This window comes from Ahaetulla prasina, chromosome 5 (assembly GCF_028640845.1).
Source record: "Ahaetulla prasina isolate Xishuangbanna chromosome 5, ASM2864084v1, whole genome shotgun sequence".
Taxonomy (NCBI): domain Eukaryota; kingdom Metazoa; phylum Chordata; class Lepidosauria; order Squamata; family Colubridae; genus Ahaetulla; species Ahaetulla prasina.
In genome coordinates, this window is record NC_080543.1 from 29,756,238 (window position 1) to 29,769,645 (window position 13,408).

At 33.3% G+C, this 13,408-nt stretch overlaps 1 protein-coding gene across 8 annotated transcripts in view; it reads left to right on the top strand.

The window, feature by feature from the left end:
• Window positions 1-13,408, top strand: part of FRY (FRY microtubule binding protein) — a 213,542-nt gene that overhangs the window by 125,045 nt on the left and 75,089 nt on the right. For all 8 annotated transcript variants that reach the window (XM_058186780.1, XM_058186781.1, XM_058186782.1 and 5 more), the window contains 8 exons: window positions 306-477; window positions 1,942-2,074; window positions 2,667-2,774; window positions 5,291-5,546; window positions 6,985-7,167; window positions 9,630-9,716; window positions 10,633-10,892; window positions 11,548-11,737. In XM_058186780.1, the coding sequence (XP_058042763.1) occupies window positions 306-477; window positions 1,942-2,074; window positions 2,667-2,774; window positions 5,291-5,546; window positions 6,985-7,167; window positions 9,630-9,716; window positions 10,633-10,892; window positions 11,548-11,737 (1,389 nt within the window). The remainder of the gene's footprint in view (window positions 1-305; window positions 478-1,941; window positions 2,075-2,666; window positions 2,775-5,290; window positions 5,547-6,984; window positions 7,168-9,629; window positions 9,717-10,632; window positions 10,893-11,547; window positions 11,738-13,408) is intronic.

Consider the following 13,408-nt stretch of genomic DNA (forward strand, 5'->3'; position numbering starts at 1 on the left):
ATATTCTGTATCTATTATACTTCTAGTTTCTTGAGTAACTAGTTGGAAACCTAAAATTACTGACTTGACACCCCACTATTTCACACAACCATTTCCATGTTATTGTACTCTTATCAGTCCTCTTTAATTTTCACTGGAATCTAAATTCATATGTGAACGTGTTCTTTGGAATCTTTTGGAGATACTGCATTGATCTCCAGCTATTTTCAGTATAATCTCTTCAGGTCAGGTGAGAGTAAAGAATGCATCAGTGCTAACCACATAATTGTTATTTTGCTTTCATCATCCATCCATCAAATTTGCAGAGAATGAATATTGGTCTGAGAGCTTTCTTGGTTATTGCGGATAGCTTGCAGCAAAAAGATGGAGAGCCTCCAATGCCTGTTACTGGTGCCGTACTGCCTTCAGGAAACACACTACGAGTGAAGAAAACATACTTGAGCAAAACTCTCACAGAGGAGGAAGCTAAAATGATAGGCAAGTATCAGACATGTCTTCTGCCTATTCACAAATGTGTATGACAGCTTGACCCAAATTTTACCACATTGCCAGCCCTGAGATTTCATTTTACTGTTAAACTGAGTATACCCAAATTCTTCTTTTGGAGAATGCAGCTTGAGGGAAGTTGAATCACAGTTTGGTTGCCTGGGGACAATTTCTAGTTGCCAGTAGCAACAAAAATTATGCAAATACTATAGTGACATAATGTGTAACCCATTTATTATGGTGTACTGTTTATTTAATTTTTTTGTATTAAATTTTTCCAGAATTTAACTCTGGCAGAATAGGACTAGTAATTATTAATCTATATAATCAAAATAGGAATCACATAGAAAAACTTTTCATAATGTGATATTCACATGATTAATATTGAGTTATAACTACTGGGGAAAAATAAAGCAGTATTCTAAAAGACAGATTTGTCAATGGCTGTTTGTTAGACTAGTTGTAGCGTCAGTCCTTTGTTTATAGATATCTTGAATGTAAATACAACAAAAGGATAGTTGTAAATCTATTATCTCATTACAGCATGCTGATAGAAATTCCAGAGTTTTAAGGATACAGGCATTATTAAAGAGATAATCCTGCACCAGCCCATAAATTTGATTCAATACTGCTGTTAGAAATGTTTCCCTATTTAGAGTTGATTAAACAATCAGTTAACTAATCCTAAAAGTCCTCAAAAATCCTATGCTTACTCGTATAATACAAAGCAAAGCAATGTTTCTCTAAGAATCTTATATGACTCTATTCAGAGTTTTATAAAAAAAGAGTGTAGGGTATATAGCTGTTTGTTCTAAATTTAAACAACTGCCTTTGTATCACTATGTGTTTAGCTTATAAGTTAATGGTATTGATTCTATCCTAAATGCCATACTTTGGGAAAATCCTGGGGACACCTGAAATTCCCATTTTTCTGCTAGAACTCTTGGATTCAGCTGATCCAATGCAATTCAGCATATTCTCGGACTTTTCTTATCTCAAATAATTTTATCAGGGAATGAGGTAGATTTAAATAAGCAAAATCATACTCCCAGTACATGGAATATTCAGTGACTTAAGAAAAAAATAAGTTTTACTGTCACTTTCTACTTTGCCTAAGAATCACATAAGGAGTGCTTTAGCACCTTCGTTTTATGATCCTTCCTAGCTCTAATCTCCATTAATATAATATCATCAGATACTAAGGTCATAATCTGCATGTAAGTTCCTTTTTTGCATTTCATTTATCTGTGAGGGAATGTTTTTTTTTCAAATTTATATTTTCTTTATTTGGTTCATTAATATTCAAGTCCAAGGTAAATTGTGAAGTAGAACATCTTTTATTACAGATCAAAATAATCAATTGTCAATGATAACACCTAAAATGCACATGTTCACATTTTTTTCTGAAATTTTAGGTATACATTTTAAGGGTTCTTCCATTGCATGTTTTTCTAGGCATGTCAATGTATTATTCTCAAGTAAGAAAAGCTGTAGACAACATACTGCGGCATCTTGATAAAGAAGTTGGGCGGTGCATGATGCTCACAAATATACAAATGTTAAACAAAGAACCTGAAGATATGATCACGTAAGTCTTAAAATGATAATTGATATTAAACTGAATTTATTTAATTCTTTTTTTTAAAAAAAAGCAAAACCTTATTTTTATAGGTAGACTTCTGGGAGTGGTGGTCCGCACATCTTCAAGCTGCCAAGGTTGAGAAACATTGACAATAAATTCCAGAATTATAGTTAATCATAGCCTTTCTTTGTAATCCTTTAAAAATAGTGGAGTTAGCATCTCCTTTATGATCCTGCAAAATTACTTTTTTTTTTATCGTAGCTCTGATTTTGCATAAGATCTTATTTGAGTTTTGAGACAAATTTAACCTTAGCAATAGAATAGTATCACAATGCTTTGCTAGACTGTATTGATTTATAAATAATTATTGCCATTTTGGGGAAGAATCATTAATAAGATAAATGTATATCATTTTACTATTGTTTATACATGGTGTCAAACTGGCGGCCCACAGGCTGGATGCTCCACAAAGGGGAAAAACATCACGAAACTTCATGTGATGGCAATGTGGCGCCACAAGTTTGATACCCCTGGTTTATATATTTCTTTGCTCTGTCTGGTATTAAAAAGTGATTAATAAATTTCATATTATTTTCAGAGGCGAAAGAAAACCAAAAATTGACCTTTTCAGAACTTGTGTTGCTGCTATTCCACGACTTCTTCCTGATGGGATGTCTAAATTAGAGCTGATTGACTTACTATCAAGGTAAATTGTGTACATATTAAATAATTTTTAGAGGCAAAAATGACATCGATAATCAATTTGTGAAGTCATAATAGGATTCTGTAGCATCTTGGAAGGAGCATTGAAACATGTTTTGTGTGCATGTAGGGCCTGCTGGCAATTCCATAAATCACTTTTTTTGGATTTCACTGTATCTGCTGAAGCCAACCATGCCTTCCTGAGAAGAGATGCAGCTGGTCTAAGGGATTATAAGGAGTGAGCAATCAGCTTAGGCTTCGATGTGAAAATAACAAAACACACACAAAAATTTTGTCTTCCAATTTTTTTTAAATTTATCTTTACTAATTAACAAACCTCACATCTAAGTGACCTTACAAGCATAACAATAATCAGTTTAAATCTGAGATTTTAATATTACTCAATGTATGTGGCTTGCAGTAACCAAGCAAAATTACTGCTAAATTTAAAACATAGAATTGAACCCATCAAGCAGACTTCACATAAATTTGCCAGTTTAAGGTTCAGATCACCCTCTTATCTTACCTGTGTCACCATTCCCTGTATTTCTTGTTTGTCTGGGACTTGGAAAGTAATAATTGCAAATAATATCAACAAACTAGCAGGCCCCAGGATTGATGGTGGGTTGCATTTGCCTTGGTTTTGAAGATTAGCTGAAATGCATACCTGTTTATTGCTATTATTGTATACACTTTGAATAACTTCGTTGTGTTGGTTTTTAAAACATTAAGATGTTTGCTTAAGAATAAACTATGTTAATGTCAAACATTGTGATGTTGATCTCCTAATATCCTTCTTCATATTTCAAAAATCAGCATTTTAATACAGATTTTATAGTGCTAGTCACAGTTAAATATTAAACACCCTATGTATAGTATCTGCACCTTTTGAAATTCCTCAGAAAGAAATTTGTACATATACAACACTCAGAATGACAAAAATAGGTGTCATGATGCAAGTGCCACCCTATGCATTCTTGCATGTGATTCAACTACAAAAATGGATGTCAGTATGTATGTGCCATAATTTGCCACTCCTTTGTATACAAACAGATGAAGAAAATTCTAAGGCATGTGTCAAATGTCAAATTGGTTATTCCAGTTCATTCCGAATTCTCATTGTGATATTACATTACACAACTACAGGACAAGAAACAAACACTATTATTTTTTAAAATATTCTTGCTGGAATAAACTTGAACTATGAACCAGATAACAAATATTATCATTATTGTTTATGTACACACTACCAACCGTTGCTATTCTGAGTTTCTCTTTCTAATTCATTTTGTATCAACCTCATTTAGTTTGAGTAAAATAAAGCTACTATGCAAATTCAGTTTTTTTATTACTCTTCTTCCAGTATCTGTCTTCACATGCATCTTCTCCTAGAGTTGGGAAGCTCTGGTTTGTTTCTATTTCATAAGTGTCAAATATCTTGCAGTTGTATTTCTTCATTCAGACACTCTGTAACAGTTTTGATGTATGATATTATAAAAAGAGTATTATGAATGAGCTGATAGAGTCAGTATCCAATTTAATTTCAATTAAATTAAATTACCAGAGGAAAGAATGTGAATATTCTAAAATAAACCGCATATTGTTATATAAAGTTTTATAAAGTTAATAAGGCATTTTTAAAAAAATGAAGGACATCATCCTTGTTATGTTTGAAACTAGAAGTGAAATATTTCTCGGCTTTTCAGTCAATAGTATTGTAATCTCCTAATGCAGAGCAGGTCATTTAGTACTTTCCAGATATCCTGAATTTTAATTCTTACTAACTCTGATCACCAGAATGGCTAAAAAGCAAAGAACTGTATGAATTAGAGTAGAAAACATGGACATCATTTTGTCTATATTCAAAAGTTGAAACAAGTATAAAAATACCACTTTGCACGTTGATCTCCTATTCTTTTCATAGTAGAGCTTAGGAGAGAAAATTATAGCTTAGATAGCTTAGATATCTCTTGAAAATTAAAGTTTCAAAATTAATCAGAACTTAGTTCTAAAAAACTGTAATAAATGAAGAAAATATTAATACTTTTAAAATCAGGTTTGAATGGTAGCTTTCTTGAAAGCCTGCTTGTAATGAAAATGAATTGGTATTTATCTATATAGGTACCTTGGTAATTTTGTTGAAATAAGAATTTTAAGAATGTTGTTTGTGTCTTGAGCTTTACTTTACTGTTTTGTTTTGAAAATAAAAATATCTATTATCTAAACTTTAATTAAATTTATGATGCTATTTGCATTGTATTTCACTTCAAAATTGAATACTTTCTGATAAGTTATTTCAGGAAAAGTTTAACATATAAACTTACTTAAGTCTCCTCAGAAACTAATTCCATTATATGTTGTTATTAGAGATACTAAAGTAAACTATGTTGACTGAGAAGAAATTTATAACAATAATGGTTTGTCAATCTAAATGAGTAGCTATTACAAATAGAAACTGTGAATATTTTTGCTACAAAAGTTTCCCATAATTTGTCATTTCACTTTTTTTTTTTTACATAGGCTTTCTATACATATGGATGATGAACTTCGGCACATTGCTCAAAATTCTCTTCAGGGCCTACTAGTTGATTTTGTTGATTGGAGAGAGGATGTTCTTTTTGGTTTCACAAATTTTTTGTTGCGTGAAGTGAATGATGTGCATAATAGCCTCCTGGACACTTCTTTAAAATTATTGTTACAGTTGCTAACACAATGGAAGCTTACAATACATACTTCTGGGAAGACCATTGAACAGACAAAAGTCAGATCTTCAGAGGTAAGATTCTAAAAGTAAAGATAACATTGCCTTCTTAACATGTTCCTTCACTTTACGGAATTGGAGTACCCATTCTAAATTTGGCAGATCTGTTTTTCAGCAAGTGTAGTAGCCTCCTACATACATACTTTCTAGTCCACAAAAATTTCATGTAGAATTCCAACCTCCCTGAGAATAATGTCTACAAATTTCATCACCATATAAAAAGGACAGGAAAGGTGCTTGAAGCAGCCAGTTTGTGACTAAGCTAAGATATGCTCAAGTCCTAGTAACAGCTAAAGAAAACAGAAAAATACTCAATATCATGTATATCTAACATGGAAGGAAATATCTATTCCACACATATTTTATTACTATACTATGATACACACATGAAGGACTGCATCATATTTATATTTAATAATTATATATTTTAATATAATTAAATATAATTAATGAACCTGATGCTTCTCAGGCATTGTTCATCACAGTTAACTACAAAAGGCCTTTATCAATAGAACAAGAAAGGGCCTACAATGAAAGAAGAGGATTATCTTGGAATTTCTATGTGTTTAAATAATGTTATCACAAATAAGCTAAAGAGAGGGAAAAACAGAAAAATGTTTCATAAAAAGATTATAAAGAAATGTTTTATAAATAGATTATAAACTAGTACCTTCAAATGACCTTGTTTTCTTCCAGTTAATTCCTTCTGCAATTATATATATTTGTTCTAACCCTGCTTTGTTCAACCAACAGAGAACGGTAACAAGACTAGGTGTTTTCAGAGGAGGTTTCTTACTGAGTCTTTGCGTTATTTATTGTTTGGATTTTGCTTTTCAGACCTGCCCCATTGTGATAGGTTATGCTTCATATCCTGAAATTGTTTTAATTGGATAACATCTCCATAACAGTATAATTATTTTGCAGAAGAAGAATTAGCCAGATTAGATGAAATGCATGATTTGGCCATTTATGTAATGCAAAATTATATTAAAATTTCAGAATTATGGATGATTGTCTTTGAATATTGGTTTCCTATGCTATAGACCTGTTTTAAAAATGTCTGGCATGGAAATTGAACTTCGCTTTTTGTCCTAATTGTAATTTTAAATAGTAGCAGGAAGCAAATATCATTTTTTGTTGTTGTAAAAATCCAGTTATGGCTGAAATCAGATGTCAGACAGTTAATGTTACTTATACATACTGTGCACCACAGGGTAATCAAATCAAAATCTTTATTACAGCCATAGACCAGCATAACACAGGGTAATCTTTGAAGAATAAGAATGAAAAGTAGTTATTATTTCAGTGAACAGGGAAACATACAAATCAATGCCTTTTTGTTTCTATTTCAAATTTTACAGTTCAAATTGTATATTTTTTTCTATATTAGAACAGAATAAAGACTAAAACTTGAAATATATTTGGATGAGTTAATAAATGCTTTATATTGCAGCTGATAGTAAATGGATCCGGTCAGAGGACCCAGACTGAGCGAAGTTCTTATTCAAATGTACTGCATGCTGTTGAAGGTTTTGCGCTGGTATTACTCTGCAGTTTCCAAGTTGCCACACGTAAACTGGCAGTTTTGATTCTCAGAGAGGTCCGTGCTTTATTTCATGCACTAGGACAAGCAGAGGTATGGCTTTCTTGACTGTATCATGACTTTGATTTCTCCAACAATGAAATTTCGCTTTATCAGTTTGGACTGAAGTTTAGTGCAAGTTTACTTAAAAATTAATCCCTACCAAGATCAATAACCAATACATTTTGCTGTTAGGTTCCTCTAGTTTTCACCACTGTTATGGATGTGAGCGTTAGTGAGTGCCAAATCAGCTATGACAGCAAAAGATATGTGGTTTATATTTAGAGTTCTAAAAATATAAACTGTGGCTATAGAAAGTTCAGATTAGGACCACATGGCAGAGGCAAGAAGGTTAGTTATTTCTATATGCATTACATTTCTGTTCAAGATTAATTTCTCAAAAGGTGCTATTTAACTCCAGCAGTGAAAATGTGCAGGTATCATATGGATATCAATTCCATGTGGTATCTGGTATTGCATTTTAAGTTAGTTTAATTTTACTCATTTAATTTATGGTTAAAGACGAAAACATATTGAATCAGAGAACAGTAAACCTATTATAAACACCAAGAAATTTCCCAAACTGCTTACATTAAAGTATTGAGGTTTCCAAAATGAGTACCTGATGAGAAGAAGAATGGCAATAAATATTACAATTTTTACAGAAATAGCTATCAGTTAAGAGTAGCTTTTTGCAGCTTCTGAGCTGCAAGAAAATGAGTTAGGACAGGGGTGTCAAAATCTATTTCATTGAGGGCAACATCAGGGTTGTGTTTGACCTTGGGGGCCAGAGTGGGTGTGGCCAGGGTGAGTGTGACCAGCTTGATGCCACTCATGTCGGGGGGGCAACTGAGGTGGCCCAAGCGCTCTGCCAGTAAAAATGGGCTCGTGAGCTTCGTTTTCAACTGGAACGGCTTCCTGCAGCCCTCTGCCAGTGAAAATGGAGCTCAGGAAGGACCGCGCGCAGCAATATACAGGAGGGGCTGTTTTTGTTTCGTTTTATAAGTTGGAGCAGAATTTGTTTTTGCAGAGATGTGATTAAAGCTACCTTTCAACAGTCAGAATACCAAAACTATACTGCAGGCTTTGAAATAGATTTTGTTCCCTACATGAGAAGGCCTTTTTCAATCTTAATAAGGGACTACACAAGTTTAAAGGTGATTTGCTCACTCTTAAAATCATCTTTCCTGCTTCTCATTGTCTATTTTACCCAGCTAATATTTTTTTCAGGCCCAGAAAAATAGTGTAATATTGATTATTGAACTGAGATGGTTTTGGGGAAGGAGCATTGCTATTAAGATATATTAAGACCAAGTCACCAACTGCCCCTTCCTGATATGAAATGTTATAAAAATATTTCTTCATACATTGCATTGCAGTTAATATTTTTATAAGATATGACATCAGGAAAAACCAGGTGGCAATGTGGTCTTAATACAGTAGAGCAGTGTTTCTCAACCTTTGCAATTTAAAATGCTGGGACTTCAATCCCAGCTAGCTAGGGAAATGTGAGAGTTGAACTCAACCTATTCTAAAGTTACCAAAGTTGAGAAACATCGGAATAAAGGTTATTAATACCTATTGGTCAACTATAAGATCATGGACATTGTATTCCTAGTTTGCAACCCTACATTACAAGAGCCGTGGTGGCGCAGTGCTTAGAATGCAGTACTGCAGGTACTTCTGCTGACTGCTCGCTGATTGCAATTTGACAGTTCGAATGTCACCAGGCTCAAGCTTGACTCAGACTTCCATCCTTCCAAGGTTGGTAAAATGAGGACCCAAATTGTTGGGAGCAATATGCTGACTCTATAAATCGCTTAGAGTGGGCTGTAAAGCACTGTGTAGTGGTATGTAAGGCTAAGTGCTATCACATTGCTATGATTATGGTATTAATTGGTGCCACATTTATATAACTGTTGAAACTTCTGAAAGGGAGTATTTTAAAAGATTTGATTAAGACGTCATCAAATCACATGAGATTTAGTATGTAATTACTGGGTATGGTATCTCTTTTACTTTTATCACTTGCAGAGACATGAATAAAGTTCAACAAACAAGGTAGGGCAGTTTATTTCTTTCCTTCCCAGCATTACTGGAATAGCTGGAATTCATAAGCAAAAGCTTCAGTTTCTGCCAAAAGAATTTTTTCTTAAATATTCTAGCTACTCATAATGTAATTCCAAATGCTCTGGGAAAGTAGAGATAAATTTCGCTACCACATTCTTTCTAGAAAATACATGCATAAGTGTAAGTATGTGCTTGCTAAAACTGTAAATAAAGTGATAGTGTTTTGCCCTAAAATAAGTGTTTACTTACTTTTGATAAATTTGATTATTCTTATTAATATAACTTGAGTCACTTTTTCTTTTACTTTACAAAATGGTCTCCCCATCAGAGGGGGAGGGAGGGAGGGAGGGGGAGGGGGAGGAAGGGAGCGGGAGAGAGAGGTGGGGGAGAGAGAGAGAGATCATTTCCAGATATGCAATTAATTATTGCTACTTTCATGTGTACAGGATGATGATAGACCTATGATTGATGTTATGGACCAGCTAAGTTCTTCTATTCTAGAAAGTTTTATTCATGTGGCTGTTTCTGACTCAGTAAGTAATTTCTCATCATTAACAATATATATATGCAAAATAAACATTGTAGCCCGCAATTATTGTTTTATAGATTTTTCCATTTTTAGCAGAAAATCAAACATCTAATAGCAATTTTAACTATAGATAGTCCTTGATTTACAATCAGTTGCACCACCACCTCTGCAGTCACCAATCACATTTTGAGCTCTTCGCATCTGTCTTGCAATTATGACCATTTGCTTTGGCTCTTTGGCACATGACTATGATGGGACTTTTTGCTGTACTTTCTGGCAAAAAACAACAACCCATTGGACATGCTGAATTCACTTAACAGCAGTGATGATTTGCTAGGACCATTAAAAAAATTATAAAATCAAGTCCATTCATATGGTTCCTTGACTTATGACCACAATTTATGATCAAAATTCCAGGCTCCATTGTGGTTGTAAGTCAAGAATTATCTTTATCAGCTCATCCGGAGACTTCCATAGAACCAGGTTCAGCTCCATTATCTACTAGGTCTATCTTGCTAATTTAATGCACTTCATCTTCCATTAGAATAGACTGTCTGCTTATTGGATTAATATAAATGCACAGAGCTTGGGTAAGTTAACCAAATAAATGAACTAAGAAACAAATTCCTCAAGTGGATTTTGATGAAGACAAACTGTTCTGTATCTGAATGCTGAAGAAATAACTGCAATAAACAGAGAACATTTGGTTACTTAAATAAGAAATATGTAAATAAATCAGGAATGGAATGTTGAATCAGCAAAATGTAATGTCAGTTTTATATATGTTAGAGAATCCATCCCAGTAGAGAAGAGCCTTGTCATTAGACATGAGGCCTGGATATCTAGCAGAGCTTTGTACCAAAGAAAATATGAAAAGTAGATGATTTCTGAGATACCGTTCTTTTCATTTCTTTTCACAGACAACGTTACCACTAACACATAATGTGGATTTGCAATGGCTGGTAGAATGGAATGCAGTACTTGTTAATAGCCATTATGATGTAAAAAGCCCTTCCCATGTCTGGATATTTGCACAGTCGGTCAAAGATCCTTGGGTTCTCTGTCTTTTCAGTTTTCTTAGGCAAGAGAACTTACCAAAGCATTGTCCTACAGCTCTTAGTTATGCTTGGCCTTATGCGTTTACAAGGCTACAGCTAGTGATGCCTTTGGTTGATCCAAAGTAAGTTCTGTTAATGTTACCTAACCACCTCAGAGAAGTTACTTTGTTAGATATGTTTGATTACTTTTTAATGAATAATTCTAACGGTTCAAGGATATATGAGAATTATATATTTGTAAACAATAATTATATTTTAAGGCTTCTGCATGATCTATTTAAAGTATTTCAGCTGGACTTCAAGCACTTTTTAAAAAAATATTCTTTGTCTCCCCTGCTCTCTAAATTTAAAATTAACAATTTAAAAAACCAAATTGAAGAATGCTCTGTTGCTGTACTCACTATTAGGTACATTAAAAAAATATCTTTTATAGATCAGCTTTATATGAAATGCTAAGTCAAGTTATTTGTTTTGTGTTATGCTTAGTGTGATATCACTCATTCAGTAAAGTATGGCTCAATGATATAAGACTAGTTACTGAGTTAGACCATCACTTTAGCTTGTTTACCTGGTGTTACTCTCTAAAATTTCAGAACAAAATACCTAGTTTGCTGTTGATTCAATCTCTTAAATGAATTTCATTTTATAACTGGGTTGAACCTGAAGTCTTAATTTCCTTCTCTGTTTCTTCATCGTATTGGTATTGTAAAAATTATAGAACAAAATTATATTTAATATTTGAATTTGAAAAATGTTTATTTTAAACCATATTTCTAGTAGTCCTGTGAATGCAAAGAAAACAAGTACACCCAGCACTGGGGATCATTATGTAACTTTGTGGAGAAATTATCTGATTCTCTGCTTTGGAGTAGCTAAACCCAGCATTATGAGTCCTGGACATCTGCGTGTTTCTACACCAGAGATCATGGCTACTACGCCTGATGGTACCATTAGTTATGATAATAAGGTAACTACATATTTCAGCAAAAGAATTTATAACATGACTAAAATGTTTATAGTTATTATACAGTTTTGCACAATGTCCCCAAACTGTTCATATATATAATATGCTGTTTCCTGTAGATTTTAAAAGAGGTGTTGCAGTATATGCACAAAGCAAACCTGTAACTACTAAACTGTTGGTAGGATATAATTTTGAAAAAGTGGAATTGAAGAAGACAATTATAGATATCTTGACACTTGGAGTTATCAATATTGGCCTCAGCAGGACGTAGTTTTACTTTTATTATATTAAATTAGAAAACCACCCATCTCCCAAAGGATGCCTGGACAAGATTACTCATTAGAGTATATTAAAAATATATATTTGTGGCTCAACAAACAGCGTAACTCTATGTTTAGAAGCAAAGTTGGATTTTCAAAGATTCTATGTTTAGAAGCAAAGTTGGATTTTCCCAAGGATGGGAATCAAGTCACTTTTGTCATCCGGTTTTGATCATTTCTTTCTTCAAAATAAATAGCCCCAAATTGTGATTTTTCTTACACTACGGAAGTATGGGTATCATAACATGTATATTGATTGGTCTTTATCTCATTATTAATAGATAAGATTCAGATAACCATGTTAGTATTTCCTTTTTGAGGGGATAATTCTTTTGCTACTACCTTCATGGTATGAGCAAAAACTGTCTTAAAATTTTAAAATATCATTAGTTTTGTGTTATAGCTAGAAGCTTACTATTCCAATAGCTTTACTAATTAAATTGTACTAATATGGACATATTTTTTTATTCTGGTAGCATATTCACAGAGATAAATGTAGAGGGTTTCTTGTGTTTATTTCTATTGTTTTTGCTCTAAAATGTTTGGGTAGTACTATGCTGTGGGAAGAAAGAGTGTAACAGATCTGAATGGATTCCTCAAGAAAAGTTAACCTATCTTCTGCAGTCTCACAATCTTCTGTTCCCCAACAGTAAGGCACTGTTAATTGTACAATCCTTTTCAAGCACCTTCAAATGTTTTGCTCAGTTCTTCATTATTTCTTTGGCCACTGTATTGTTTTTATTTAATTAGTTTTGGTATTCTATATTTTAGTCCATTGTTACAAGCTCAGGATTGGGGCAAGATATAAAAGTTGGAAAACAAACAAAGAATGAATGAGTTGGTCTTTCCCTCTGGTTTGACCTAGTGCTTTGTAAGGCATTCTGTTGTCAGGAGAAAAGTATGAAAATATAATTCCATTTGCTTTTAGAATTATATTTTCCACCAATTATATTTTTGTCTCTGAAATGCACCAGCCTCAGATGCTTGACCTTTGGGTAAAAGGCAGGCTTTCTTTTCAGAGTTAGCATTTGAGGTCGAGTGAAAGATAATAAAGAGCTAAATCTCTTGATAATCATTTCTGAAACAGTGATTGGGGTTTTGGAATCTCTCTATTGTTATATTGTGGGTAAAGAACTTCAAATGTCCCCAGCTGTGCAGGCCTTTCTGTTAGATGTTCTTGTTTTGCCACCAATTCACACAATGTTTATTTTCCCCTTCTTCAGCAGATAATAAAGAATGGTGTGGCAGGGTGTAGAGGGGACTCAGAAATGTATTTTCTGTATTAGGGATTTTTAAAGAGAGCTATAATTAAGAGATTAAAGCAAAAGCATTCAGTAGTCTTGAAGAAAATAAA